General features: G+C 37.3%; 1 protein-coding gene across 1 annotated transcript in view; it reads left to right on the plus strand.

Moving 5' to 3' along the window:
- The window catches only part of ELP4 (elongator acetyltransferase complex subunit 4), a 135,206-nt gene that overhangs the window by 853 nt on the left and 106,415 nt on the right, over positions 1–27,938 (plus strand). The window contains exons 3-5 of the mRNA XM_039724972.1: positions 5,096–5,131; positions 14,460–14,581; positions 26,517–26,648. Coding sequence (XP_039580906.1) covers positions 5,096–5,131; positions 14,460–14,581; positions 26,517–26,648 — 290 coding nt within the window. The remainder of the gene's footprint in view (positions 1–5,095; positions 5,132–14,459; positions 14,582–26,516; positions 26,649–27,938) is intronic.

The following is a 27,938-nucleotide window of genomic DNA, read 5'->3' on the forward strand; positions in this document are numbered from 1 at the left end:
AGCGCATGGCCGCGGCCGGGCTGGCGGCTGGGAGAGCCCTGTGGGCTGCTGGGTTTCCCCTTGGAAAGCCGTGTGTTCCACCAGGGTTTCCCCTTGGAAAGCCATCTGTTCTACCAGGGTTTCCCCTTGCTCAGCCCTGTGTTCCGCCAGGGTTTCCCCTCGCTCAGCCCTGTGTTCCACCAGGGTTTCCCCTTGCTCAGCCGTGTGTGCCGCACTGACGCCGGGCTCTGTGCCGCGGCCGGGGTTGGGATGTGTTGGGGCTCTCAATTTGTCTTTTCCGCCTTGCTCGCCACGGCTGCATGGTTCAAGTGATAAATTAGATAAATTGCTCTGGTGTGACGCTGGTTTTGCTGTCTCAGTGTCGGGGTGTGAGGTGGTCCCGTGGACTCAGTGTTGCGATTGCTGCTGTGTCATCCCTATGCACTTTCCCTGGGGTTGGGAACTCCTTCCTTTGCTGGTGTAAACAGCGTGGTTTATCTGGGTGATCCTCTAACTCTTCACGCAGTTGCAGTGCATCTGTAATATACATACATGGGACTTCTAGGTGAGAAAAGCCTGATTTTAGCTTGGTTCATTCATCCTTGGGGTACACAGAATATGCCAGTTTTCTCTCTAGGGATGCTCTGTATGATTAATGGTAATATAAGAGTTGTATCCCTTGTACAAAGGACGTTTTGCAGCTTGTATATGATTGTGTGTGTGTCTGCACTTTCGTCAGGGATTAGGATCATTGTGGAGGAAGCTCTTCCTGCTTGAGAGAGAAATATTTCATTAAGTGAGAGTAATTTGTGAAGCCTTTTAATTGCATTAAAAGCAGATTTGCGTTGAATATTCCCGTTCATATTCCCTTTTAGAAATGGTGCATTTTGCACTGCATGAAGATGTAGACAGCTCCCACGGTGGCAGTCTCCTAAAATTCTAGGCACCAGTGAAGAGCTCAGCTGTTGTTGTGGAGTCTTCTTGGGTGCCACTCCAGGGCCTTCAGCTTTTCCTCTCTTCTCCAAGCTGAGCAAGCCCACTTCCTTCAGCCTCTTCTCTTGAATCGGTTGCCCATTTTCATTCTCTTCCCTGGATTCACTTCAGTTTATGTTTTCTTGAATGGAGGAGCTCAAAGTCATCTGGGCCTCATATTCTAGATGTGATCTCAGTAAAGGGGAGCATCCTTGGAGCATCTGACTGAGCCTCTGATGGTGCTGATGCCTTGTGCAGGCTGCCCTAGAGCAGAGGCTGGACAGAGCTACAGAATAAAGCAGGGATTCATTCCAAGGATCTCCTCCATGGATGCACCTTGGGCAGCACCAGAGCCCAGCCAGGGCTGCACCCAAGATGAACCCAAATGGCCCCAAAATGCACGAGCGCTGCCGGGGTCTCTCCCTGGGCTCAGCTCTGCTCCATGTGCACATTGCAGTTCAGTGTCCAGTTCCAGCTGCAGCCCCTGCAGTCCCATCCTGCTTGTTTTTCTCTCTGCAGCCCACGGGGTTTGTGCTCTTGGGCTGAGATTGGGATCATTTGTCCTTGGTGCCCAGCTGGAGCAGGAATTGTTTTGTGTCCCTGCTCTGTGCACAGAGCTCACCATGCCCTCATGTGAAGCTCAGAAGTGCACCCTAAAGCAGCACAGAATGTGAGAAATAAAAAAGCTGAAACGTGAGGCATCAGTGCAGTCCACTGTGCTGGTGACTCTGCAGATGTTGACTTGGTCTGCTTTGGGCCTTTTTTCTGGGTGTGGAAATGCTTCATGAATGTGTTGCAGAATGCTGTTTATGTTTTTCTGAAAGAATATTGGGAGGTTTTCTTCTTTTGTCTTGCCCACTAGCAGTCAAATAATTGATTGTAAAAAAATTTAATTTTTATTGTCATCAGGGACTGAGGGCAATCTTTTTTTTTTTTTTGTATAAATTCCCAATGGAAGTTAGTACAAACTCTTTGAAGTCTGGTGTTTTCATAGACATACTTTGTAACAGTCACTAGGCGGTCTTGTAGATCTCTGGCTTGGGTTTGAGTTTAACTTTACTGTGTTGAAAATCTGTAACCCAGATACACAATTATTTGCCAGACATGAAACTGCAGCCTGTGAGTGAGGGAAAGCATGATGTTGTCCCACACAGGTCTAATGAGGACCTTCTGAAGAGAGGAAAATGCAAAGAATCCAAGGAGGAGTTTCTTTCACCCTGCCAGCTGATTGTTGCATTGATGTGGCTCACTCTAAAGGAGTGAATTTCCTTTGGAAGAGAAGTGGTAGATAAGTGCTGGATTTCAAATGCAGTGTTAGCATCAGGGCACTCTGCACTTCCAGACTTTATTTTATAATTTTTTAAATTTATATTACAGATACATATATTTTATAGTTATAAATATTTTATATTTATAAGTTTACATTCAGGGTTTGTGGGCCATATATGCCTGATGTGTGCCAGGACAATTCTCTGCAATAAGCTGCAACTATTGTGTAATATAAACATCACATGCCTGGTATTGGATGTGTTGTTTCAGGCTGCTGGAAAAAAGGTCAGGGATGTGTTTTGGAAACAATCTGGGCACTTCTCAGCTTGCAAAGTTTGTTGTGTTTCTCTCCATAAGATCTTGAATCTCTCTTGTAAGTAGCAATATGGAAAGTTACAAGTTTTGCTTAGATCTTTGTAAATTCTACTGCCTTAGATACTGGCAAAGATAAATGAAAATAGTGAGATTAGGAAGAATGACAAGTTCATAGCAGCTTTCTTGGGAAACTTACAGATTTTGCCTCTTCCTTTTGAATCCATCAGCATTGCTGCTATCTTTTCCTGTTGCCTTTTGTTTAATTTACTAGTATTGTTGCTCATTGCAATATGAAGATGTAACCATGGTAACTGCAATAGTTTTGCTTTCTCTCTAACAGAAGACACTTGTTCAAACCACTCTGTGATAAAGTAACAACAATGCTCTGACCTGAGTTTGCCTTTAGCATCCAGGGTATGTGCACCTGTTACAGCTCTGGCTGGTAGAAAAGTACCATTGATGATCTGAAAATGCAGCTTGAGAGAATTTTGGCTGCACTGTTTGGCAAATAAATTCACTGTAAAAGCAGAAGAGACACTACTTTTGTCGTGGCTACCAGTGAACTTTTTTCTAACCAAGGTTTTAAAGTCCTTATTGCCATGAGCTAATACATTACTTATGGCTGCTTTAATCATATTTTCTGTGTCAGCCTAGGATTTGGTAAAATCTCAACATTTGGGGCTTTTCTTTCCAATGGGCTGTATAGAGCATGTGCTCGTTTTAAACAACTGTTGTTAGGAACCCGAGTGTTCTGGCTGCCTGAACAATTAAATGCAGTCAATATTGGAAGCATACTTTGTGCCAAACATCAGTATGATTTCAGATTTTGGTCTTTTCTTTTTGCTTTCCCCTGTGGTACATCTTTTGGCTTCATTTGCATTTATCTCCTGAACAAATAAATGGAACGAAAATCATTGGCTTAGGACATGGGGATTTCATGAGTGATTCTAACTTTCTGATAAACAGCAGTTAAATTTGGGTTTTTGTTTGTTTGTTTGTTTTTTTAATATCTAGAAAATGCTTAATTACCCAATCAGCTTGCTGTAGATACTGAAGCATTTGTACATCTTGACTCAGTTTACCTTGAAACATCTGCTTCTCTATAACTATGAAATCAGTAGCAGATTAAGCACTTTCACTGCCCAGTACTGCTCAAATTGTGGTGCATGATGGCAAAGTGGTCCTGTTCTGATTTTAATTCAGGTGCTATTATGCAACAATGTAGGATTTTTTGGCCTATGGGAAAGCAATTTTCTTTTTTTTCTTCCTTTTGGGTATATAAACATTACAGACAGGCAGGCATTTGTAGTCCCACTAGCAAAGCTGAAGATTAAGAAGTTGATCCAACTCATATTGGAATCAACTTCTAGTGGAGTTTATTGAGGTCTTACAAATGTGTAAAATGAAAGATCCTGTTCACTGGAGTCCATCTGTGCTGTCCAGAATTGACTTCTGGAGCTTTGCATACTGTGCTGATGGGATTCATCGATTAGTTTGCTCCTAAGTTGTTTTTAGATCAGGACACCTTTTAAAGCAAGGTTACACCAGAATTCCCTTTCCAGACCACAGTGCAGCTCTCTGGGACCATCTCCATTGCTGCTGAGGTGTCCAGCTTTAAAAGGTGTCCTGGTTTAAAAGGTCAATTGCAGACAACATCCTGCAGTTTCCATGCAAAACACATCAGTGTGCTCGTTACCTGTGGCCATCTGAACACTTCCAGAGATTTTTAGCTTTCTTGTCACAGACTTCCATAAATGTTAAACAAAATAGTCTGATTTCAGGTTATTCCACTATAGTACTCTTGGAATTCAGGTTATAAACCAGTGTACTCTTTCCCAAAAATAAAATCTGAGTTCTTCTTTCACTGGCCTTGCAAAGGAATTCATGGGGTTGTTATGTCCAAGACCTGCTGTAAAGGACTTTATTCTCTTCAGTAGTGTATGTTTTTTCATAGTGTGTGTTGTGACATTTATGATCCCTCAGTCCAGGTTTCAATGGGTGAAAATCTTGCTGCCATGTCAGTTTTCAGCAGTAAGACAAAAAACAAGAAAGTATGAAAAAGGTGGAGCCACGATTTTGCCTGGAAGACTTGAGTGGAAATTTGCTAAAATCTACTAAAATCTTAGTTGGTCACTTAGTTTATATCCTTCTTGTTACAAAGGAATATCACTTGATAGCTAATATTAGTTGAATTTGGAGAATGTTTACTCACATGAGTCATCCCAGTAAAAATCTGCTGGCTCAGACCATACCTCACCACTGTAGTGCTTCAGAGAAGTTGCATAGAGCGCTGCAGGATCTTTTTACCACAATGATGATAGTACAGTATATTGTGAAAGTAATTGTAATGTGCAGTATATAATTACATGTAATGTATAATTATTTCATAATAGAGAATTGTAGTAAGTATTGCAAAGGTAATTAAAATGTTGTTCACTTTTATATTTTTAAATTCCCCGTTATCACCTTCCTTTGACTTATAAACTAAGAAAAGTTAATTGTTCTCTAACATAGTATTAAAGTGTATCTTACTTTATTCTTCATTTTGTTTTGTTTCCAGGTGGAGGCGTGGCTGTTGGAACCCTTCTTCTTATTGGTTAGTATAGAATATATAGATTCTTAAAGCCATATTCTGAAGCGTTTCACTCTTTATTTTATTTATTAAACAGCCTCTCTTTTCACTGCTTTTTGAAGTCAGACTCTAGGAAAGTATTACTCTCAGGTTCCTTCACTTTGTGTAGCCTTCAGAATGGACTATTGTCTATCTCAGTAATTACTGGAGGTGAATCAAAATCTGAATTTTAGACAGACTTGAGCACCCACAAAGAATACCCCAGAAGTGTGTTTGCAAACAGGACATTTAGCACATTTCAGGACTTAGTAGCAGAGTGCACACATGGGTTAAGATTTTGTAAACTGCTGTTAGATTCAAGCTGTGCATCATCACAAAGGGTTTTTTTTTTAATTTGGCTCTCTGAGGAAGACGTGCAATGCAGAACCTCTGAATCTTTTGGTTGCCAGAATCAGCTGAGAGCAAGGTGATGGAAACCTGCTTTCTGTCAGGGGGTGGATGAGGCGCACTGAGATGATTAAATCAATTACACCAGAATTCCCTTTCCAGACCACAGTGCAGCTCTCTGGGACCATCTCCATTGCAGCTGAGCTGTCCAGCTTTCCTTCCTGTTTGACTGAGTTGACACAAAACCAGCAGAAAAATGAAGAATTCTTGTATTAATCTCCACCCTGAAGGAGCACTTGAATCTCATCATTGAGAGCAGTGACTAGATTTCAGCCTTGCCTAGGGACAAAGCAGACTGGCACATGCCTAGGTGATTTGGGTGCTTTCAAAGGAGTTGTGCCTATAGAGTGTTTTAAGGGCCTGCTTGTCTCTAGTGATAGAAGCTCTTCAGAGTGTGGCTTTTCAGCCTTGAGATCGATTTAATCAGTAATTTTCATTCATTTTCTAAAAGGGATGACAGCATTGTGGTCTGGATATTTTATCTATGTTTGCTTTCCCTGTGAAGACAACCATTGCTTGGGAAATTGAATTTCTATCTAGAGTTTTGGTTATGTATTTTGAATTTTACAATTCAAAAATTGATCTTGACACTAAAGATCCAAACAGTGGGATTTGGGGAAAACTTATTTGAAGTCTCTTCTAGCCACTATTAGAATTATGGCATGTTACTTTCTGTTGGTGTAGGGTTCATGTAACCTGCCCTAGAGACTGAAGAAAATTTTCTGTTTGCCATTGAGGAAGATAACTGCTCTCACTATGTCATGTTGTTATTTCAAGGCTAGTCTTTATTTCTGCATTTTATCCATTAGAGACAGTTACTGATGTGCCACTGAGTCTTAGAAAATTTTGATTTTTACATAAAGTATATAAATTAGTGTATGGTGCGGTGCAGATTAGGTCATTTGAAAAGTTGCTTGCCAGAAAAAATAACTGACGTTACCTAATGCCAACAATTTTCAGTTTGAAAGAGTTTTTCAGTTTTGAAGAGCTGCAGTCTTGCTGTGGTAAAGGAAGAAGAAAAAGAAAGTTAGAACCTGTTCTATTTTACATAAATCAGAGCTTGTGAGGCTGGATTAATTTTGTCTTCCCGTGACAATGTTCACTGTCCCTTGCGGTAGACGGGCTGGGTGGCATCCAGTGAATCCACTAGCAGGAGGATTGTCATTATATGGAAGAAGTGGTGCAATATTTCACCACAAGGGGTTGTGGATGTGAAAAGCAGTCATGTGGATGCTGATGGCTCAATGGAAGATTTTTCCTGAAAGGATTTTTGCCTGAACTTTGTTCCCTCTGAGTGTATATCTGGCCATACATAGTGGTAGGTTTGAATTTGCTTACTTTGTGTGTTAGTTGTGTATTTGTGATCTGATCTGAAACTTAGCCTGAGAATGTCTCTTTTACATCTGGAAATGTATTTTTTTCCCAAATGAGTCTTACCATATGTTATTTCGAAACACATAATTATATACAAAAAGTCTTAAAGCAGGAATTATATTTATTCATGACTCATTAGTCTAAAAATTTGGAGATTGTTTTTTAAAGTTGGTGCAGGTAACATTGGAATGGCATTGTTGGACTACCCTGTCAGCACACCACGAAATTCTGTCATGAGATTAGTCTAGACAAGCTTAATATTATCAGGATTGAAGCTGTCAGTGATAAACCTCCTAGGAAGATCTTTCTGTGTTGTACTCCAAGTGTTACAAAAAGGTTAAATTCTTCTCCTTCCCTCAACATTCTCTAAGGTGAGAATAAATTGAATTACTTTTGGCTTAGCTCCCTTTGCAAATTAAATGCTCGTCTTCATTATTTGACTCATTATCTTGGTTAATTTAACCAAATAATAGTAGATTCAGGGTATTAAAATATTTATTTGAACTGTTGTGTTCTGAAGATGTAGTAATGGCACAGGTTACTTGATAAGACTGTAAAATATTGTTTGAAATAGAAGTGTGCAAGTTTTTGAACTCAATTCATAATAAAGAGCATTGTGATTTTCAGTTGAGCTTAATTCTATAGTATATTCTTTTGACAGTTTTAATTATATGAAAATTAGAGAGTTGAAGCACATGGTATTCTCATGGAAGATCCTACCTACCAGAGCAGCTTGAGACTTCCCTGAGGTTTGTTCATCTAACAAGAATTAGGATTTTAACTAGTGCTTTAGTTTAAAAGAAATCTTACAGTAGTGTTCTGATGTGGAACCCCATCAAAGCAGCTTGTTCAGTATGGATGTGAGACCACATTTGTGGTTTTATCTGAGCCTGCTGCAGAAAACCAGCTTCTCAGGAGAGTCCCCCTTCTCAAAGCAAACAAGTAAAACAAGCACACTCCTTCCCCTCTCCCTTCCAGTGTACTTCAAGCTGTTTCATGTGTGTTTTCCCAGCCCAGGAAGATGTTTTGGTTTTAAATTATTTGTATTATAATAATAATTATGTATAATATATACTAATATATTTGCATATATAATTAATATTGCATCCTACTATAGAATTAATTAATACAATATTAATATACAATATAATATATAATGATACATTTTTGTGGGGTTTTTTAACAATTTAAAATTGTTACTTTGTTTTTAAAGGTAAGCTTTGTTTCTATAACACGTTCTGCATAGTGAGCTACAGCACCCTCGCTGGAGGTGTCCTGGGCACCCTGTAAGAACCTATTCTTGCTTACCTTTAAAAGCCCCAGTTTTGACAAGGTCACTGACTGCTAAATGTTTTAAAGATTATCAGTAGGAGGGGTTTTGTTGGTAGCTGAGGTCAGTTATTAAAAGTTAAAGTTCTCTGGTGAAAAGCAGGTCTGTACTTGCACATTGTAAGCCTTGAAGCAGTTTCAGCTACTTTAATTAGCTACCTTTATTTTTGTTAGGCATGCAATTTAACCTGACTGCTAAGAGCTCTCTTCACTTGTCAATATAACTGAATTTATCATCTTTTTAAAGCTGAAAAAGATAATCTCAAGAGAGGTACAAAACAGTGATTTGCTAAATATAATTCTACAAAATACCAGTTAGCAGAATTCACCTTCCTGAAGTATGGCTAAATGCCAAATACTGTAACTTGTGTGTTTGACAACTCTGGTGTGGCATGTGCTAATTAAATGCAAGTGACACAAAGTATATCCCCTCAAGCTTAGTAAATGTGGACATTAGAAAAGTATCTTTAAATGGAATTTGAGATTATTAAAATAATCTCACTTTATAACCTGCAGCAATTTAGAGAGATGTTTCATAGCTGGAGAAAGACACACCTTAGGTCACAGGACCACAATGTAGAGCCATCTATCTGGTAAAAAAATTATCAATACTGATAGGCTATGACAGGCTTTTGGCAGCTTTAGGGCAACCTGTCTAGACTTCGTAGAGAGAAAAAAAAATAAGCCATCTGTACATTACATTGTTGCAGGCTTATTCTTTCCTCTTACAGCTCTCATAATTTTGAGCAATTATACTACAAATGACCACTGGAGTTTTTCAAAGACCTTCATGCTGCTTAATATAGTGATGTTAGAAAGTCAGGTATTATAAATACAGTATTTACAGGTATGATATTTGTTACCTTATGGTGGATTTTGTTCCTGATTTTTTATTTAAAAAATTTTAATAAAAAAGTTCCTGACTTTTTATTTATCTTCCAGTTCTAGTGCTTATTCTGCATCCCTCTCCTGGAACATGAATGCCTCTGTGCAGAGGGAATTTTTCCTTAAAGTCACATGATTACATATCAATAATTCTGTAATTACATTTGTTTCCTTAATTTTTAAATAAATTCTATTTTTACAGTGCCTCACGCATATCTGCTCTCTTTTGTTTTCTGTGCCCTAGATAAAAGCCTAAAGATTCCATACCTAATTCTACAAGCCATGAATTTCTTTGATTGTAGCTACAGACAGGTGTGGAGAAATGTCTCTTACATATTTGGTAGCCTACTGGAACCCTGGGTACTGAGAATTTCAGACTCTGTGCTGGCAGGCACTGACCCCTAAGAGAACACTCGCCTGCTGGAACCCTGGGTACTGAGAATTTCAGACTCTGTGCTGGCAGGCACTGACCCCTAAGAGAACACTGCACTTGACCTAAGACTGTAGAAAAGACTTCCAAAACTGAATGATTAAAGTGATATTATCAGTGTGTGGTTTAAATAGAAGTGTAATATTGCATAGTGGAAAACTTAGTTTAAAGTTTTAGAATATAGTAATACCTACAAAACAAGATAGAAATTTTAGGGTGGAGGCTGGTCCTTCACCTTCTCCGTGGGTTTGAGTGGTTTTGTGTAATTAGATTAAAAACTCCCGATTGCAGATGAGTAGTTAGTTATTGGGTTAAAAGTAAAAATAATTTAAGAGTCATTTCTTAATTGGACAGTTTATCCTTAAAAGGCCTCATAGAGAGAGAGAGAGAGAGAGGGATACAGCTCCATTTTTATTGTGTTAGAGTGAAGTACTGTAGAACTCAGGGTTTGTGAGACTGTAATATAAATGAGAAGTAATAAACATCCGAGTCCCAACAAGAAATTGATTTCGTTTAGTCCCAACCCTAAAAATAAAAGAAGCCAAGACTCCAAGTAGCCTATACAGCACAGTGCTGAAAAGACTCCTCAATTGACCCTAGGAAGACACTGGCAATTGGGCTTTATCCTTAGTGTTCAGCTACAGCTGGAATTCCCTGTGATCATAGTGACAATCCTGCTCTTTCTCCACGGCTGTTTCAGCCAGGAAAGCACGCTCACGTGGAAAGAGACCCATGGATAGCCATCACAACAGACTATATTATTTATGTCCTTATTTGTAGGCTCAGAAGAGCTTTTGTCCTGGAGACAATATGCATAACTTCTAGGTAAATCATCTCTTTTCCTTGTATAGTTTCACACTTCACTAGTTACTCACCTGCTGCTTGGCTGGAGAGCACTCTTTGTTCCAAAAGAATCTGAGAAAGCTGCACAGTGCCCAGAAAAGAGGCTGCAGCTGCAAGAGTCTGGTTTATTTGTGTGCCTTGGTAGCTGGAAGTGAAGCTCACAATGAAGGGCCAGAGGCTGAGATGAAAGATTTGGGCCAGGCTTGTCCTAGGTATTGACTAAAATTGTCTGAAATGTTAGTTTCTACATGTCCTGAGTGAAAGTAGTTCTTTTGGGTGTGGAGGAGTTTGAAAAGATAAAGGTAACATTCAAAATTTATCCTAGCCATTCAAATGTTGAGTCCAAGCATTCTTAGGAAAGCATTTCATTCTGGGATTCTATGAAAGTGATCAGTGAGCTGCTGAAGTACCTGTGCTAAGTGATTTGTTTGTTTATTTACAAGAAGGAAGCTGTACTGCTCTGGTTTTGAATAGTAACACAACTATTGAAGCCAGGGTACAAAGGATGCTATCAGAAAAGCACTTTAGATCTTTTGAATACCACAAAAGTTTAGTGACCTAGAAATGAATCAATATAAAGCATCCTCTCTCTGACAAATTGAAGAACTGAGGGATTCTTACAGATGCATTGACTTTAACAATTCCAGATACACTGTAAAGGCTTTCTGAGACACATCTAATCCTTAGAGTACTGTAGGAGACTGTGAGGTGGTTTATATTTAGATCACTTTCCAATTCTTAATTTAATTTTTTTACTGCAAGTTTACTCTTATGAAAATCAATTTAAGAAGAAAGGAAAGGCTTATGTTAAAATGATGTGTCCTTAACATTGAATGTGTTTTTGATTTGCTAACTTGAACATTCCTTGTTGTTTTGCACGCTGTGTTTTGGAAGGGTATGGCAGTGTAAGAGCCTCTCTAGCCGTGATATATTACAAATTAATCAATGAGTCAACAAAATTAATTATGATTGTCAATAAGTCAGTTAAAAGCTTTATATCCCTGTTCTTTATTGCTTTATTTCTACAATATGTTTTAACATTTCAGCATTTCAAATAAAATTTGAGAAAAATTCTTAACTATTACAGCTGTATTTCTTCTTAGCTTAGTTAAATAATCACCAACATATCGTATGATTTCCATGGTTTATGGAGTTTCTCTGTGATGTTTGGCACTAGAAATTGAGTGCATTCTTTACTTTCTAAGGAATAATTAGTACTAAAGATGATGATCCAGAAAGACTGTCTGTATAGTTGTACACACAGACTCAAGCCGTAGAGCACTTGGACTAAAAGAGATATTTTCTTATATTCCATTAAACGTCAGTTAAGTACATATCAACTCAGTGTTTCTGTGCCTCAGATGGTGAAGAAGGTGAACTTTAACCTGTAGTTAAAAATTGAGAACCCAAGATTTTTCATTTAGCAAGGATGATGTAAATGTTGCAGCTGAGGATCCTTCCAGAGTGCCTGACGAGTGTTCTTTTCCCCTTTTGTTGAAAAGGGAGCGAGATCTAAGAAAATTGTCTCCCTCCAGTGACATCTGCCACAGTGATGTGATTACAGGGGAGCCTTGGTGGCTTCTTTCAGGTACCTCAGACAATTTAAAACAAAAAATGTAGAGCTCATGCTGCCACTTTAATTTCTAGAGGTCTTTGCTTCTCAAATTGAGAGCTTCATAATTGGAGATTAGCACATGGAAGTCAATATAGTGTGAATAATGTATTACTGATGATAAAGCAGTAAGAATAACTAGGGAGAGCAAGTGTTTGAGAAGGCAGGAGCTGTCAGTGGTCTGGACTCCAGTTACAAGGGACATTTATTTCCCTCTTGAAACAGTTTAAGATTTAAGCAGGCTACAAAGACTATTTACAAAATATGACCATAATACTTCTTCAAAACTTTGGTAGTGTCAGTTCTGCCTTTTGTTTCTGCAATGGGAGTGTTCCAGTTTTAGCTGATTGAGCCTTGTGTCCACCTGAGTCTCATACTTGGCTCTTCATCCTCAGTCTCATCACTGAGTTAACAGGAAAGCAGTTCTTCAGTAACACTATCAATGGCTTTATAAGGATGCAAGAATAAACTGTATCTAATATTTAATTTAAAACTCCAAATTCTCAAGTAAATTGCAGTTTGGAAATCCATCCTGATGAAATTTTGACAAGGAACCCAGTAGTGTCACCAGTAAGATTTTGTCAGTCCTGTGCTTTTTGTGATTCATAACTGTTCATATTTGTCAGAAGACCCTTATTTTAAAAAAAAATAAAATCACTGTGTTATTGCAAGTACATTGAAGGCTAATATGGCCTCCTAAGCAGGTCAACGTTATCAAAGGTAAGTTCTGTTAATGCAATCGTAAGTTCTTAAAACCCTAAGACTCTACAGCAAACTGCAGAGTGGCTAGTACTAGTATTAAGTGTTGTAATTATTGTACTCCCTTTGGCTTATTTGGATGTGAGTTTTATGTAATTTCCTGTCTTAGTGACTAGATTATGATACATTTTTCCGTATTTTGAGCTACTGCTTTAAGGTAACTTCTAGTGACTCTACTACCCCAAATACTGAATTTAAAAGTGAAATTTAAAAAAGTAGGAAATAAATTCTGTTTTGCCTAATATCCTGTGGGGGTTGGGGAATATCTCTTGGAGAACTGGGTTTTTTCCAGTAGTTTTGAACACTTGTGGTTTGAATTTCTTGTTCATCTAAACACTGAGAGTATCAGTACACATGCAAGATGTTAGGAGTGTAGCAGTGCAACAATACTTTCCTGTGATTTGTTTTCTAAGTTTTCCCATTGCTATTAATTTTCTTTTTCCTTTATGGCTATGCACTTTCCTTTCTCCTTCATTCCATTGATTCATTTTGATTGTTGCATATGTCAAAGATAGAGTATTTTTATTTTCCTCTTTACTGTTTTTCGCAAGTTGGATACGAATGACAACTTTTTCATTTTCTCTCTTTGTTACTGTTTTTTATTTTTAATTTTACTATTTCACATGTGTAGTTAGGGAATATTTTCCAAGTCACACAATGAATAGATTGAGTTTTGTTTGTTCTGTATAAAGAAATATCTCTCTGTATTTTTCTACCTCAACATCCCTGTGTGTTGTCTTCCAGCTGCCAGATTGAGTTGAAAAAGTGAAACCTAATGTCGCACATTTACTTTTCTCCCAAAAAACATAAAAAGTATTAACAGTGCTATTGTTGGTACTTCCTACAAATAAAGAACATCAGAGGTGGTTCAGATTTCAGTTGTTTTGCACACATCCACTTCTCATAGCTTGGAGTTATGCTGAGTTTTAATTGTGTGAGTTCATTAAGACTTCCTATTTGTGGTAGTTCCTGACACAACTTGCACCAGGGAAGCTGAAAGAAAAGTCAGAGTTTATATTTTCATTTCAGTGGGCCAGTATTCACAGCTGCTGACAAATGCTGTCTCGGTGCTTAAACTGCAAATTCATGAGCCTTTTGAATACCTTTTGAATCTCTTCTGATTAGGTTTCACAAAAAGCATTGCTAATTGTTTGGTTTCTTCAGTATAGCCATTTGTTTTTTTTTAGTTTTCACAACTTTGGAATAAATGCAGACATAAGGATGTCTCTATTCTGAATGTTACCTCTGTATAGGCTTAGCATGCCAAATATGGCTGAATTTTGAAAAGCATCAGGTAACAAATATTTTAAGCAAGTATTTAAGCACTAAGAATATAAATACTAACATAGTTCTCCTCAGTGAAGGAAATTCCATTAATCCATAAATTGAGCCATCTTAGTTGATACTGATGGGAAGCCTTGTAAGGAGGCTGTACCCATCCATAACTTAGAATCAAATGCCTGATTGAGGACTATTCCTCTGGCTTGAAAATTTTGAAATGCAGTATTATCAAGCATTATTTTAAAAGTTTTGGAGTCCTATTTTACCTTTGATCTCTGTTGTAAATTCTGTGCTCCAGGAGATAGAGCTAAAGAGGCCTTTTACAGTGTTGTGAACCTACAGGTGGGCAATTTATCTAACAAAACAAAATCCAACCATTCTTGTTTTCACAGAGGAGGATAAATATGGCCTTTACTCCAATTTGTTGTTCAAGTATTTTCTCGCAGAGGGAATTGTCTGTGGACATGATCTGTTTGTTGCTTCTGCCAAAGAGCATCCTGACAACATTTTGAAGGTAAATAAGACTCATTGCTTTTCATAAGTTAAGCTGTAATGTCTTGATGAATTAAATGCATTTTAAAGTGTATATATTGTATAGCAACAAATGACTTAATCTTGGTGAATCATATGAATGTGTTGGGAAGTACAGGATTATTTACACTAGCCAGATCTGGGAATTAAATTCAGGTCTCTACATCCCATCTGTGGACAGTGGAGTTAGATCCTCCCAAGGCCAAATCAGGCTTGGAGCCTGTTTATTCTTTATTTTATTTCTTTATTCCACTGGCTGAGTGGAGTGGTTTCAGAAAACCCAACTGCTTACAGTTTCTTCCTGCCCAGGAGGAAGAGTGGAGTATTTTGTGGTAGAAACAGTGTACAGGTTGTGTGGATATTTTTTGTAGTTTCCTGTAGAAAATAAAAACATCATTGAGCATCTTTATGATTTTCTTTACACTTACATTTCATTCTGACTCTTTTTTGTGCTAGGGAACTTGGTCAGCTTTGGATCAGGTCATACAGAAAGGATCCCTCCAGACTTCAGTGGACTCCCAATCAAACACTGATAGTTTCTGTCATGAGAAAATTACATAAGGGAAAAAGGCTGATCAACAGTGCAAAAAGTGCTGGAGTGTGAGGATAATCTTACAAAATTTCATTAAATATTTTATGTCTTTCTGAGGCTGCGTTTTCCTAATATCAGAAGTAACGTATAATTTCCTGATTACTTCTGCATCAAGTGAAGTCTGGCTATTTCCTTAAGTGTCTTCAGAGACTATTTCTGGACAAAATGATTACTCTTCTGTTTTCCTACCTAGGGATGGTAAATTCTGTGCCTTACCTCTTGAACATTATCTTTAGTATTCAGGAAAAAGTATATTCTTAATGAAATAAAACTGTTGTGGTTATGAAAAATCAGTTTTTTACTGCTCCTAAACCTAAAGAAGGTTCTTTTAAGAACATTTTTTCTCACTTGTGGTTTAGAATAAAGGTTAAACAGACAGGTTAAAATTTGATTTTCAAGTACAAATTGCATAGAAATATGCTATCTTTTTTAATAAGTGATTTTAAATAACTGATAAGTATTGACTCCCTGATGATACAACATGATTGTTACAGTTGTTTTTGTCATTGAGATTTAATTTTCCAAATTAGTATTTGTATTGCATTGCATTAAACTTTCTTAAAATGGAGTGGCTAATATACATTCTATTTCATTCACTTTTGAATCAGTTTTTCATAGCCTGTCATGTCCTTTATGCCTGTATGTGATAGCCAGCAGACACTGTTACATACATCTGCCATACACCTTGTACCACTTTGAGTTTGGAGTCAGTTAGTTCGCTGTGCCTTACCCAGCTCTGTTGTCTGATATGGAATAATTTTCCTTCTTAATTTCCAGGGGTAGACACTAGGCAGGAGTGTTACATTCCTCTGTTGTAACTCCATGGTGGTGCTGTTATAGGAGACTATAAGTGGAGGGACATTGTTGCTGTATAAACATCATCTTGTTTTGATTTCTGCCACCCTTTGTGCCCTGGGATGTCCAACAATATTCTTGTCTGTGCTGTTTACTCTTACCTTGGCTGTTCAGCTCTTCCTTTGTTTAGCAGACAAGGCACAGCAGAGTTAATTTCTCTCATTTGTATTGTGTCAATGAAGTAACCGTCACCTTCAGGTGCTTCAAGAAGATTTCTCCTGTCATAAAAATGAGCTGCTTGGGATTTGGATGACTCCACAGAGTTGGGATTTTAATATAGCCTATCTGACCATTGAATAACATGGCACTTCATTTAATGAGATGAGTAATTAATTGATTTTCATTTTCTGATGGGACTGTATTCTTTACTGGATAGGTAACACAGACATGGTAGATATCAACCTGAATTGCACCTTACGCTTTGGTTTTACTTTGTAAAATTCAAGTATGGGTTCAATACAGCCAGTATCTAATTAGCTGGGGTGTTTCATAAAGGCAGTTCATTAACTGTCCATAGTGTGTCCATGTTAAATGTTCATGTGGTGTGGTCAGTCTATTTGCATGTTCAGCTCTTTGCTGAGATGCCATAATTGCCCTATTCCAATTTTGTCATGTGATTGGAAGTTTCTTGAACCTATAACCAAGACAAATATTGCTGGTAGTAGGAAGGGGAAAAGACATTCTTATAGACCATAATTATCTTGAAATTGTGTATAACTAAAAGACAGGCAGAGGATAAAAAGCCCTGATCAGCTGCCTAAGATATATTATATTACCACCCACCAATTTATCCATCATCCTTTGAAAATATATTCATGCCTTTTGTAGTCAAAGCTCCTTCAGGAAACTGGCATTAAGACGTAATGCTGAAAAATTATACACCTCTGGTAAAACCTACAGAACTATATACATACTGGTTTCTAGAAAGTATTTTAAATATTGGAGAGCATTTCTGTTCACTCTGTAGTCTTCAAAAAAAGGCAACTTTTTACTCTAAGGGCATAAGTACTAGGAATGTATGTAATATAAGAAATTATATGGTAACTTCTGTGACTGATCATAAAATAAGACTGCTTGCATTGGTAAACGGAAAGTTTATTTAATGGTAAAATTACTTCAGGTTTGGCATTAAAATTCTACAACTGCCTAAACTGCCTGTAAAATAATTTTTTTACCTTTATTCCTGATTATTTTATTTAGGTTGGGAGGTAGAACTGATTCTCACAAGTTTTGATGAGAAGAGATGGATCATTTATAGCTTACCTTGACAATAAAGATTGCTCTGTTAAATTGTTTTTGCTGTGGAGCCTGTGCAAAGTGGGATGGAGGACACCAAGCTGCCACCACCATGCTCTGTGTGCCGCCTCTGGAGGGCAGGGATGCCATCCAGAGGGACACTGCCAGCCTGGAGAGGCTCAGGAGAACCTCATGGAGCTCAGCAGGGCCAAGAAATGGATGGAGCTCTGAGGAACCTGCTGGTGGAAGGTGTTCCTGTCCATGGCAGGGGGGTTGGAATGGGATGATCTTTAAGGTCCCTTTCTACGCACAACATTCTGTGATTCTAGGATTTGTCTTGTAAGGAAGACTTACAGCTCATTTTTGTTCTGGAAACCAAGCCAGCATCCCCTGGAGCACTGCATTTAACCTGTGGCACCCTGGCCAGTGCTGGATCAGTGACCTTTCCATGTGGCACCTTCAAGCCTGAGGTGGAAGAGTGAGAGCTCCAGAACTGCTTTCTAGAACTCTGCTCATCTCTTGTGGAAAACTTTGATTATTGCCTTTCAATGGAATTTTGGTTTTCAAGTGGGAATTTTATTGCAGAATACTTCTGCGCTCAGCTGAGATTGCCTTTTGGGGGTTCTCATATTTTAATTTTATATTTGCTTAAGTACGTAATTTGGAGGAGACTAAAAAAGTTCTACCTTCAACAAACAGGGCAGGCCTGAAGAACAGAAAGTGGTCATTTACTCTTTTCCCACTGAAAAAGTGAAAGCAGGAAGAAACCAGCAAAATGAACTTTTATTATTTTCATTTTATTATTATTATTAATTTAAAAAACAGCAACAATAAAAACCATGGGGCTGCTGTGTTATGGTGTGTGCAAACAATTCCTTGAAAGAAAACATAGATGTGTGCATGGACTTTTTTTACTTCAGCAAAGTACATTTAGCCATGATGTTTATATTTTTTTACTTCATGGATATGATCCTAAACAATCCTTTTTCTCAAAAGGAAAAATGCAAACCTAGAAGAAAATATCAGGCTGGTGGCCAGGGCTGTCTGTTTTCAGAAAGTAATTCTAATTATTTTCTGTCTCTTTGCTGTCTGGTGTTGGGAGGGAAGCTATGTATCAATGCTAGAGATGGTTTTTAAGTCATCTGACATTTTTAGATGCTCATAAATTAAAAGTATAATACCTCAAAAGGTAAAAATACATGTGTAAATAGGGCAACGTTCCTATTCTTTTTTTTCCTCAATATATTTTCAAAATGCAGGAATTTGCTGCAGTGATTCAGCTGCTGTATGCTGTTAAATGGTGTCACTTAATACACAGAAATCCAATTACAGTTGTAGCAGAAGGGAACTTTCCTGCTACCTACCTACTACCTGAAGTCTTGTGGTAGCACAAAGATAAGGGTTAGGCCTGGCAGATGAGTTGAAAAATTTAATTTCTATACTGTGTAGCTCTTGCTCATCTGTTTGCTTTTCTTACTTCCATGTTGGGTGAATCTGTTTTACATTTTTCATTGTTAAAATGTAAATATTTAATTATATTGTAATGTACAGCTTTCTCCATTATGAACTGTGTTACAATCTTGACATAGAAGTTGTAGAGGTGTGAAAGAGACACTTGAAAAAAAAATGTCTTCTGTTTAAAGAGAATTTAACATTCTTGAGCAGTATGCTCTCTGGAAACTCTAAAGCATAAAGCTTCATCTTTGTTAGAAGTTCAGACCAATCTAATAAAAAGATTTTCTAGAACCAGAGAAAACGAACATTTGGCTCAAATTTCTGATGTCTTATCTGCCAATCCTTGTCTGTTCATTAAGGAAATTTTCTTTCTCATCTTCATTCTGAACTTAGAGGTTTTTTAAGCACACATCTCACTTGTGGGCACACGGTTTGTGGTGATCCCTAATTGATCCCTAATTGGTCCCTAATTGATCCCTAATGGGCTGCAGCTGTGCAGCACAGGTGAATGCTATTGAAGGTGAGGAGCCATGGAGTGCCCAGGGGTGCTGCCCAACCCCGCAGGGAGCAGAGGGCACACAGATTTTGTTAACCAACAGCAGGGCACTGAAGGGGGCTGAAGGACAAGAAGGGCACAGCTTGCAGCCTCCTGAAGGGCCCTGGTGTTGCTCTGCATGGGCTGAAGCCTTCTGGAATTGTGTGGGGGCACTCTGGGGATTGTGGCTGGCTCAACTGTGACTCTTACTTGGCCTTTAAAATGTATCATAAAAGTGATAAAATCTAAATGTCGAGGTTTCAATGTCCACAAATAGCTGTTTGCCAAATCTAGTTGGTAACTTTGTAGAGGTGCTTTGCACAGTTAATGAGCTGTTGCTTCCAGTGCTCATCTCTGAAGGTTTTCAGGAATAATGCTGTTGTCATTCACTCTAGGCTCAGGCCTGTGCATTATGCACTGCAGCAGGGTTTACAGAGTTTGGGGCAAGGACACTCAGTTCCTTCACACCATTTTACTTTCTCATTCTCTGCTGTATTTATCTGTCACATACTTAAGCATTCATGAACTGATTCAGAAAAAATATGAAATTTTTTAAAAAAAATTCTGATTGTTTGATAGCCATTTCTGGGTTTAAATGTTGTGAAAAGGGCAAGGGAGTTACAGCAAGAGTTCTGTGATTTCAGTGTGAGGTTTACCTCTGTGTATGTGGAGTATAGACTGTATTCTCATGGCTTAAAAATATATCAGTTAGAGTACTTGCAATTGGCTTTTCTTGTTTCCTAAAACAGAGGAATATTGTTTTCTGTTTCTCTTCACACAATTCTTGTTTACCCTGGGCTGGCACCCGTTAGGCCTTTCTGAATGTCAGGGAAAAATTTCTGTAGACCAGCCTTACCTGGGGATGGAAATAAGTTGTTGTATAAGGGCTGCTGAAAGAAGAACAATTGCTATCCATTCATTTATAGTCTTTAACCATACCCCTTGTATTCACAAGTATTTACAGTCAAAATAGAATCCTCCCCCCCTTTTGGGAGTAGGGCCCTTTAAACTGACGTTTATATAATACATTGTTGAAAAGAAAATATTTACCCTTCCTGACTTACCATCTGGTGTCCTTTAAATACTAAAAATTAACATGATGAAAAGGAGTCTTAAATTCATGTGAATTTTAGTATTTTTTTATTTTTATTTTAGTGTTATCCATTTAATATTTTTTTGTGTTTTTCATCATACTTGTGATAATAACTGCACTTCAAAATAGCTGCATAAACCCATGTGAAAAGCATATTTATTGATACATACATAGATAATGTTTTAAATTCTTAAGTACTTTGAGTTATACAGTTATTGAAACCCATAAGGATCAAAGGATTTTATATAAGAGGGATTTCACATACAGCTTGGATTATGTTGCTAAATAATAGCACAGTAGTACTTCTTTAGAATTGTAAAATAGCTTAGAGAGGAGTATGATGCCTATAGTTGGTGTAATGCATTGGTAATTAAGAGGGTGTGAGGTTAAGCTTCATTAACTGCTGTGGGATTGTATCTTGGATTTTATTATCCCCCAGAGAACACAAGAAGTGAGAGAGGTCAAACTGTTAGAATCTGATTTTGCTTCGTGCATCTGCCAAAACAAGGCAGGCTCAGTGATGTGGCAGCAAACCCAGAAGGACCTGGACTGCAGCAGTTACAGCTCATCCAGCAGTTTATTGCAAAGATAAAAGGTTTATTACTGAAATAAATTATCCCATCTTTGCAGTAAAACCGTCATAACTTGGTTTGCAGGAAACCAAATTATTTTAATTGCTTTGTCATTTACTGTGACCACTTCAGAAAACTGTTTTTTCCTCCCAAACTTTTTTTTTTTAATTTTAAAACAGCATCAAGCTTCTTTCTCTCCAGCCCAACTGCCCTTAATAACTTTAGCACTTGACTGCCTTTTTTGTGTTCATGCTGCATAGCAAAGACTTGCATTTTAGTTGACCCCAAGAAGTGCTGTATGGGTTTTTGGTTGTTTTTTGTTTGTTTGTTTTTAACTAATGCACTGCTATATGCTTTGGTGTTTTTTATGTACCTTATGAAAGATTTGTCTTTTTTTAGCCTGGGAGAATGTAACAGTTCTCAGAAGTTGACAGACACACTGATGCCACACAATTGTCAGTCCCAAAGCTTTTCCAAGCTCTGTGTTGTGGGAGCTGAGATATTTTTCAGCAAAAATAGTTTAAACAGATTATGGGCTGATAGCCCAACTCTCCTTTTCTTGGTCCATTGTTTAAATAACACTTTGATTTTCAGATTCTGGCTGAAGTTTTGTAAATAAATTCTACATATTTTTGTAATACTGCGTTCTTCTAAAATTCTGATTTTGATTCTAAGAATGTGAATCTATTAAATCCTAAGTTATGTCATTCTTGGACAGTAATGAAGCCTTTCATGGTGCTGAGGAGTTTTGAAGTACAGATCCAACCATCCAGCCTTTATTTTTGAGGCTACATCTGTGTAATGACAGATACATTTTTGAGACTACATCTGTGTAATAACAGATGCATTTTTGAGGCTACATCTGTGTAATGACAGATATGTTTTTGATATTATATTTTTTATATTCACACTGAGGTGCTCTGTGTCACTCGGGCATGGTCAGGTTTGGAAACAGTTCCTTTCTTGAGAGAAAGAATCGCATTTAATTATCAGAGTCAGAAGAGGGGAAAGCCTTTCATTCCAGTTCTAGTTATTGTGAAGGATAAAAGCAGTTATGAAGAAAAGAAGAAATTTGTGGATGATTCAGTGTTTTCAGTATGGCCCGTTGTAGTGGTTTTGGTTTGTTAATTTGAGATTTTGTTAATTTTGAGGGGGGTTTTGGCTAATGTATTAAGAAGTGTGGTGGGTTTAGTGTTGGTTAATTGTTAGTGTACTTACTTTTTGTTGTGAGGTAGGATTAGGAGAAAACTAAAGTAGGTTTAAAATTTTTTAATGGTATAAAGAAAAAATTGTTAATAGTAATTAAAGAGTAGTAAGAATTATAATAAAACTTTTAGAATATTTTCCTTTTTTATAACTCTTTTTATTGACAATGTAAAGAAATAAAACTTTAGTTAGTTTACTACTTTTAGAATAGTCTTTAGTTTACTTAGGGAAAGAACCCATGAAGTTCACAAAGTTCTAGTTAAAAAGTTGTTGGATTTTTTTGGGGTTTTTTTTGTTTAATTAAGGAATGAGAGATACATTAATCAATAAGGAAAAACAGTGACCATCTAGGTATTTTTTTGAGTCTTCAGGCAGGCTGATGAAGGCATGTTGGCTTTTAGTGAACACAGACATGCCTTCAAACAGCTCCTGCATGTTCTGCCTCTTTTTCCTCTTACTTGGTGTAAATGGAATTGAGGGTATCTGAAGCTGGGATAACAATGATAAAGTTAAGATGCAAATCTGGAGGTAAAAAATCTTTATTAGCTCTGCTTATTATTCTTTATTATTCTGCTTATTATTATTAGCTCTCTTTATTATTCTTTATGTAGAGTATAAAGAGTGATAAAGTTATACTTTGACCTTGAATAGGATTGGAATTTTTTTTCCCCCTCTTTGTGCCCAAGTACATATTGGAATGTATTTAACCAAGTTAATAAAACTACTGGAGCTCAGGCAGTTGGTCCTCAAATTATCCAAAGGCAGAGCTCCTTCTCCAGACTGCAGCTTATTATGTACAGAGCCTCCTCGGAGCCCGTGTGGTCCACAACCCCCACATCCAGTATAATTCAGGATGCTTTTGCTTTAGAAGAGCTGTTGGCATAGAAGATCGCGTGGCTGTGAAATGTGGTAGCCTCAAAAATGTCTTAAGTCTCAGTGTCCTTTGCAGAGGGACAAGAACGTGGCACATCTAAGAAACATTCTTCAGCTAAGCATGGTAGTTATTAGGTAGAGGCTTTAAAAAGCAGCTTAGAGCTGGTTTTGGTCTGAGAGAGTTCTTGGGGTGCTCCTGGTTCTTTCTCCTTTTCTTTGCAAGGGGCAACACAGAATAAACCAGACCTAAGCTGAGGCATGTGCTCTTCTATTGTCAGAAGATTTTTATTATGCCAAAATAAAAACTCTTTCTTCTGTTAGAAATTAAAAGCAAGCTATATTGGCAAAAAAAAAAAAAAAAAAAAAAAAAAAAAAGGCTGTTTCAGGTGGATACTTTGATGGATTTTCATCTCTGGCAGCCAAAATCTTTTATCAGCTTCAGGTGACACCATTTTTTTTCCTTAATCTGCTTTGTTCTTAGCAGCAGTTAGGACACACCACAGTGCCAAATTGTGTTGCACTGATGGTGTGTGTGCCTCTGATTGTTTTAAACTATGTTTTTTGGACGTCAGCAGCTGGGATTTGTGGTGCCTCCCTGCCACACAGGGCCATGGAAGAAGGTTTTGTTCTCTCACTGGAAGGCAGGAACTCTTTCTCAATGTTACATGAGGTTATTTCAGCAGCTTGGAGAAGTTCTCACCCTTATTGTCCTGCCCTCTGTTCTTTTTTCAGCATAAATACATTTTATGTGTAAAACACCCAAATTTTTGTAGTTAATGTCCCTGTCTCAAGTCTGACTTTCCCTATTACTACATAACAGCAGTGAACCAGCAGCACAAATGGCAGGTGTTTGCAGTCATTCTAGGGGACAAAAATATTAAACAGCTGTAAGAAATATTGCTCTGTTTTCCTCTTTACCTGCACAAGGAGAATTGTACAATGTGCCATTGCCTGCCTTTTGGCTTTGCAGGTGATGCGGGAGCTGCCCAGTGCGGTGTCTGAACCAGGGGCAGGCTCAGGGCGTTGGATAAAATGTTTAAGCAAGATTTCATGCTCTCTGCAGGCACTTGTTTTCAGAAAAAAATAGAGATTACTCACCACTACAAAAAATTACCTGGGAGCAAGTTGGTCTGGAAATGTTGTTTGGGCCTCCAAATTCTTTGCAGAACTCACTTTTTAAAATGAATTTTATTTTTTTTTTTTAATTACTGTTAAATGAGGAATATTTTGAGATTATCAAGTATCAGCAGCTCTTCACTGAAAAAGAAAGACATTTTAATGATAAGAAGTTTAAATCTAGGAAAAATCTATTTATTAAATTATTATTAAATGTGTTTAAATCTATGAATAATTGTATGAGGAAATTAAATATGCACAATGTTGAACTGTTCAGTATGTGTTTTCAAAGTAACATCTCAGTTGTAAAATAAGATTGATTAACTCTGTTGAGGATAGCTGTAATGAAATTAACAATTCTAAGTAACTTTTTTTTTTAAGAAAAATACTTCATCTAGTGCTCTTAGAAGTAAATGTGAGTGGTTTGTGTCTGCATGTATGTGAAATGCATCGGGCTGCTTGGCAGCTCTAGTTTGTACTTACTTTGTCAGAACCTTTCAGTGCAGTGTTGTGTTCATTTTGTCCCATCTGTCTGAAATCTTTGATTTGAAAGCTTGCCTGCTTTCTTGCTGGGTAAGTGTAATGGAACTCTGACTAAAGTAATTTTTTATTTTTAACTGAAACAACTGTTATAAATCTGTAAACTTAATGACAACTGTAAATACTGAGTCAAAATGCTCATCTTTGTGTAGCTTTCCTACCCAGAAAGCCTAATTTTTACTACCACAGTAATGAGTTTATTGTATGCAAGTGTATTTTTTTAAACAAGCTGTGATAAATCTGAAAATACAACTCTGTACACAATCATTCTCATGAATAGTCATTACCAGGCTTTTGCAGTTCATTTGTAACAGCAGAAGAAATAAAATTACTTGCTCAAAGGTGTTCTATTTCTGCAACTTAATAAAGATATGAAGTTTATAAAAGTTTTCATAACTTCCATTGCCTGATACCTCAGAGAGGGTAGTGACCAACCCCAGAGAGAAACGGAAGCAACTATCTGAAATCTCTTTTTTTTTCCATAATTATAGATGCTATGTTAATTTATGCAAAATAAACCAAGTAGCAGGTATTGTTAGTAAGGTTATGTATAGAAATATGCACATTAATAGTTCATAATTATAATAATTATTAGTTAATATTAATTATTATTTAAATCATTACCAATAAAGAATATTAATAAAATAATGTAAATAAAATAAATATACATATAGCAAAATAAAAATTGGTACAATTAATAAATATTAAATTTATTATTAAATTATAATTATGTTTACCTCTTAGTAATTAATATTAAATTAATTGATGATAATTTATTGCTAGATGTTAATATTAATTATTAATTTAATGTTATTAATAGTAAATTAGTGTTGCACTAAACCCAGAATGGATGTGTTTAAACTTTCATTGTCTCCTTGTGCCATGTGTACCCACACAAAGCCATGAATGTCAGCTGGGTGTTGATGTCAGCAAAAGCCCTGCCTGTGTGCAGTGTTTGATGTGTGTCCCACCCTTCAATCTGAAGGTTTCAAATTTGCTTTTTCTGTATCTCCACACACAATAGAGAGCTACTGGCTAGCTCTGTGTGGGTTTAACCCTTGAGGGACATCACAGTTCTTCCTCAAGAGTCTTTGCTCAAGGAAAACAGACTTTTCAGCAAAGCCTTGTTCTGTTTTAAGCAGACAGAGATTCTGAATTCATCACATGTTGTTTGCCTTTTTTAGCAGTGCAGCAAAGGCAGAAAGTACATTAGAAACTTTTTAAAAATCCAGAATTGGACATTCCCCCTTTCCTTTCCTGTGTTTTTGTCCATGAGATATCCATCACGAGAAGATATCATGCCTGATGGTTAGCAGAAGAGAAAATTCCAGCCATCCTGTTGCAGTGGCTCTCAGCTGGTGTCTGTAGACTGCTGTGGTCTGTTGGAGACTTCTGAAAGATTTACAGCAGCTAACAAAGTTCTTCTGTTAAAATATGCTTAAATTTGCTATGGAAAAAGGCTTAAATAGGCTTAAATATGCGGGGAACTTGCCCACTGTCAGAAATTGAGTTGTTTAGGAGGTCAACCTCTAAAGAAAGATTACAGAAATGTAAATATGGGTCCTACTCAAGATGAGATAGAGCATCAAATGTGGTATTTCCATTCTGCATTCTTTCTTTTACTTCTGTAATTCAGTTTTCCTATCATAATTACATGAGGTTTTTTCCTGCTTAGAAGGAGCCAGTTCTTCAGGAGAGTTCTTTGAATCAGGCTTTGTTACAGATTTTGCAGCTGCCCATTATACTCAGATAACTGTGTTGTCTAGCTGGAACGGGGTGTGGATAACAACCTGAACTGCCATTTCTCCTGCAGATAGCTGACATTCCTTTGCTCTCTACCTGTAGGAACTTCCAGCCCCTTTGCTTGATGATTCCCACAGGAAGGAATTGGGAGATGAAGCAGCAGCTGTGAAATCTGAGGATTGTCAGGATTCTATGAAAATAGCGTGGCGCTACCAAAATTTACCAAAAATGGAGGTAATGGCTATTTCCTGCTTCTTTCCTCTTGCACTCAAAATGAATTTGAAAAGCAAATGCTTTTCAGGAGGACCTAGACAACAGAACTGCTAATGGGCAGTGTTATAGGATTGCCTCTTGAGGAAAACTATCATACATCACTGAATGTTTTAATTACTAGTGATGCAAAAAGAAAGCGAAATTGAGAGTTTGCAGGTACTCCAAAACTCAATAGACACAATAGTAATTTAAAAGTAAAAAAACATTTAAGTTCTGTGGGATTTTTCAATGGGTATTATCAAATTGAGACAGCTTTTTATGAAAATTTGGATAATGTGTTTGCTTCCAAACTGGGCCAAATTTAGTTGCACACAAATTACTTAAGTAGGTTTAATCACCAGGACTTAGTGGATGTCTGCAGTGGAAGAGCTGTGTGGAAGCAAGCTGCTGACCTGTTTATCCATGTGCATAACAACTAAAGCAAGCACTTGAGATTGTATCAGCCCCACTGTCACTGGGAGCTAATCACTGTGCAGGGACAATGTAAGGAACAAGCTCAGTGGTCAGTCTTTCAGAGTTTACAGTTGTTGGTGTTTTGTGGATAATCAATCTCCCATGGCTGGTGGCTTTCTTATTTAATCCAGTGGCACAATCAGTCTTTAACAAAATTACAGCGTTTCTGACTATCCAGAATAGAATCCTGGGTTTGTCTGTACATTTTAGTCTACATTTATAAATTCTGGTTTAGATGTAGTCATACCTGCCTAGTAAGTTCAGTTGTATTCTTAAAAACATAATTGGAATGTGACAAAATGATCTTACAAGGCTTGGCATGTTTGGTTTTCTGTGAAATTGCACAGACATGGCTATATAGTTGTGTCAGAAAAGACTTATATATGGTGACATGCCAAATCAAACAGCCTCCAGGGTAATCATATAATCTCATCAATTTTATTATTTTGGAGCTTGCTGTGCCACTCTGAACCATCCCCAAAATAATTTGTCTGTTTTAAAATCTGGCAGAGTTCTTTGTACATTGATATGAAAACAATTGCATGTTGTTAACAAATTGTGTTCTGGTGTTCTAACAAAATAGAAAAACTAGTTGAAAATTTAGTTGGGTGTCCACTTATCTTCTTTAACTTCATAGCAGTAACCACTTCTTCCACTAATGTAATATTTCTAGAAAATGCATGATGTATGTACCCTTGATTACTGAAAATTGATTATGCAAGATAGAATAAGATGGTCAGTCTTTTTCAGGGAGTTTCCCTTGTTATTGTTGCTTTTTGAATTGGACCTTGATCATTC

Source organism: Passer montanus, unplaced genomic scaffold, assembly GCF_014805655.1.
Source record: "Passer montanus isolate IOZ18808 unplaced genomic scaffold, ASM1480565v1 scaffold54, whole genome shotgun sequence".
In the NCBI taxonomy this organism is placed as follows: Eukaryota; Metazoa; Chordata; class Aves; order Passeriformes; family Passeridae; genus Passer; species Passer montanus.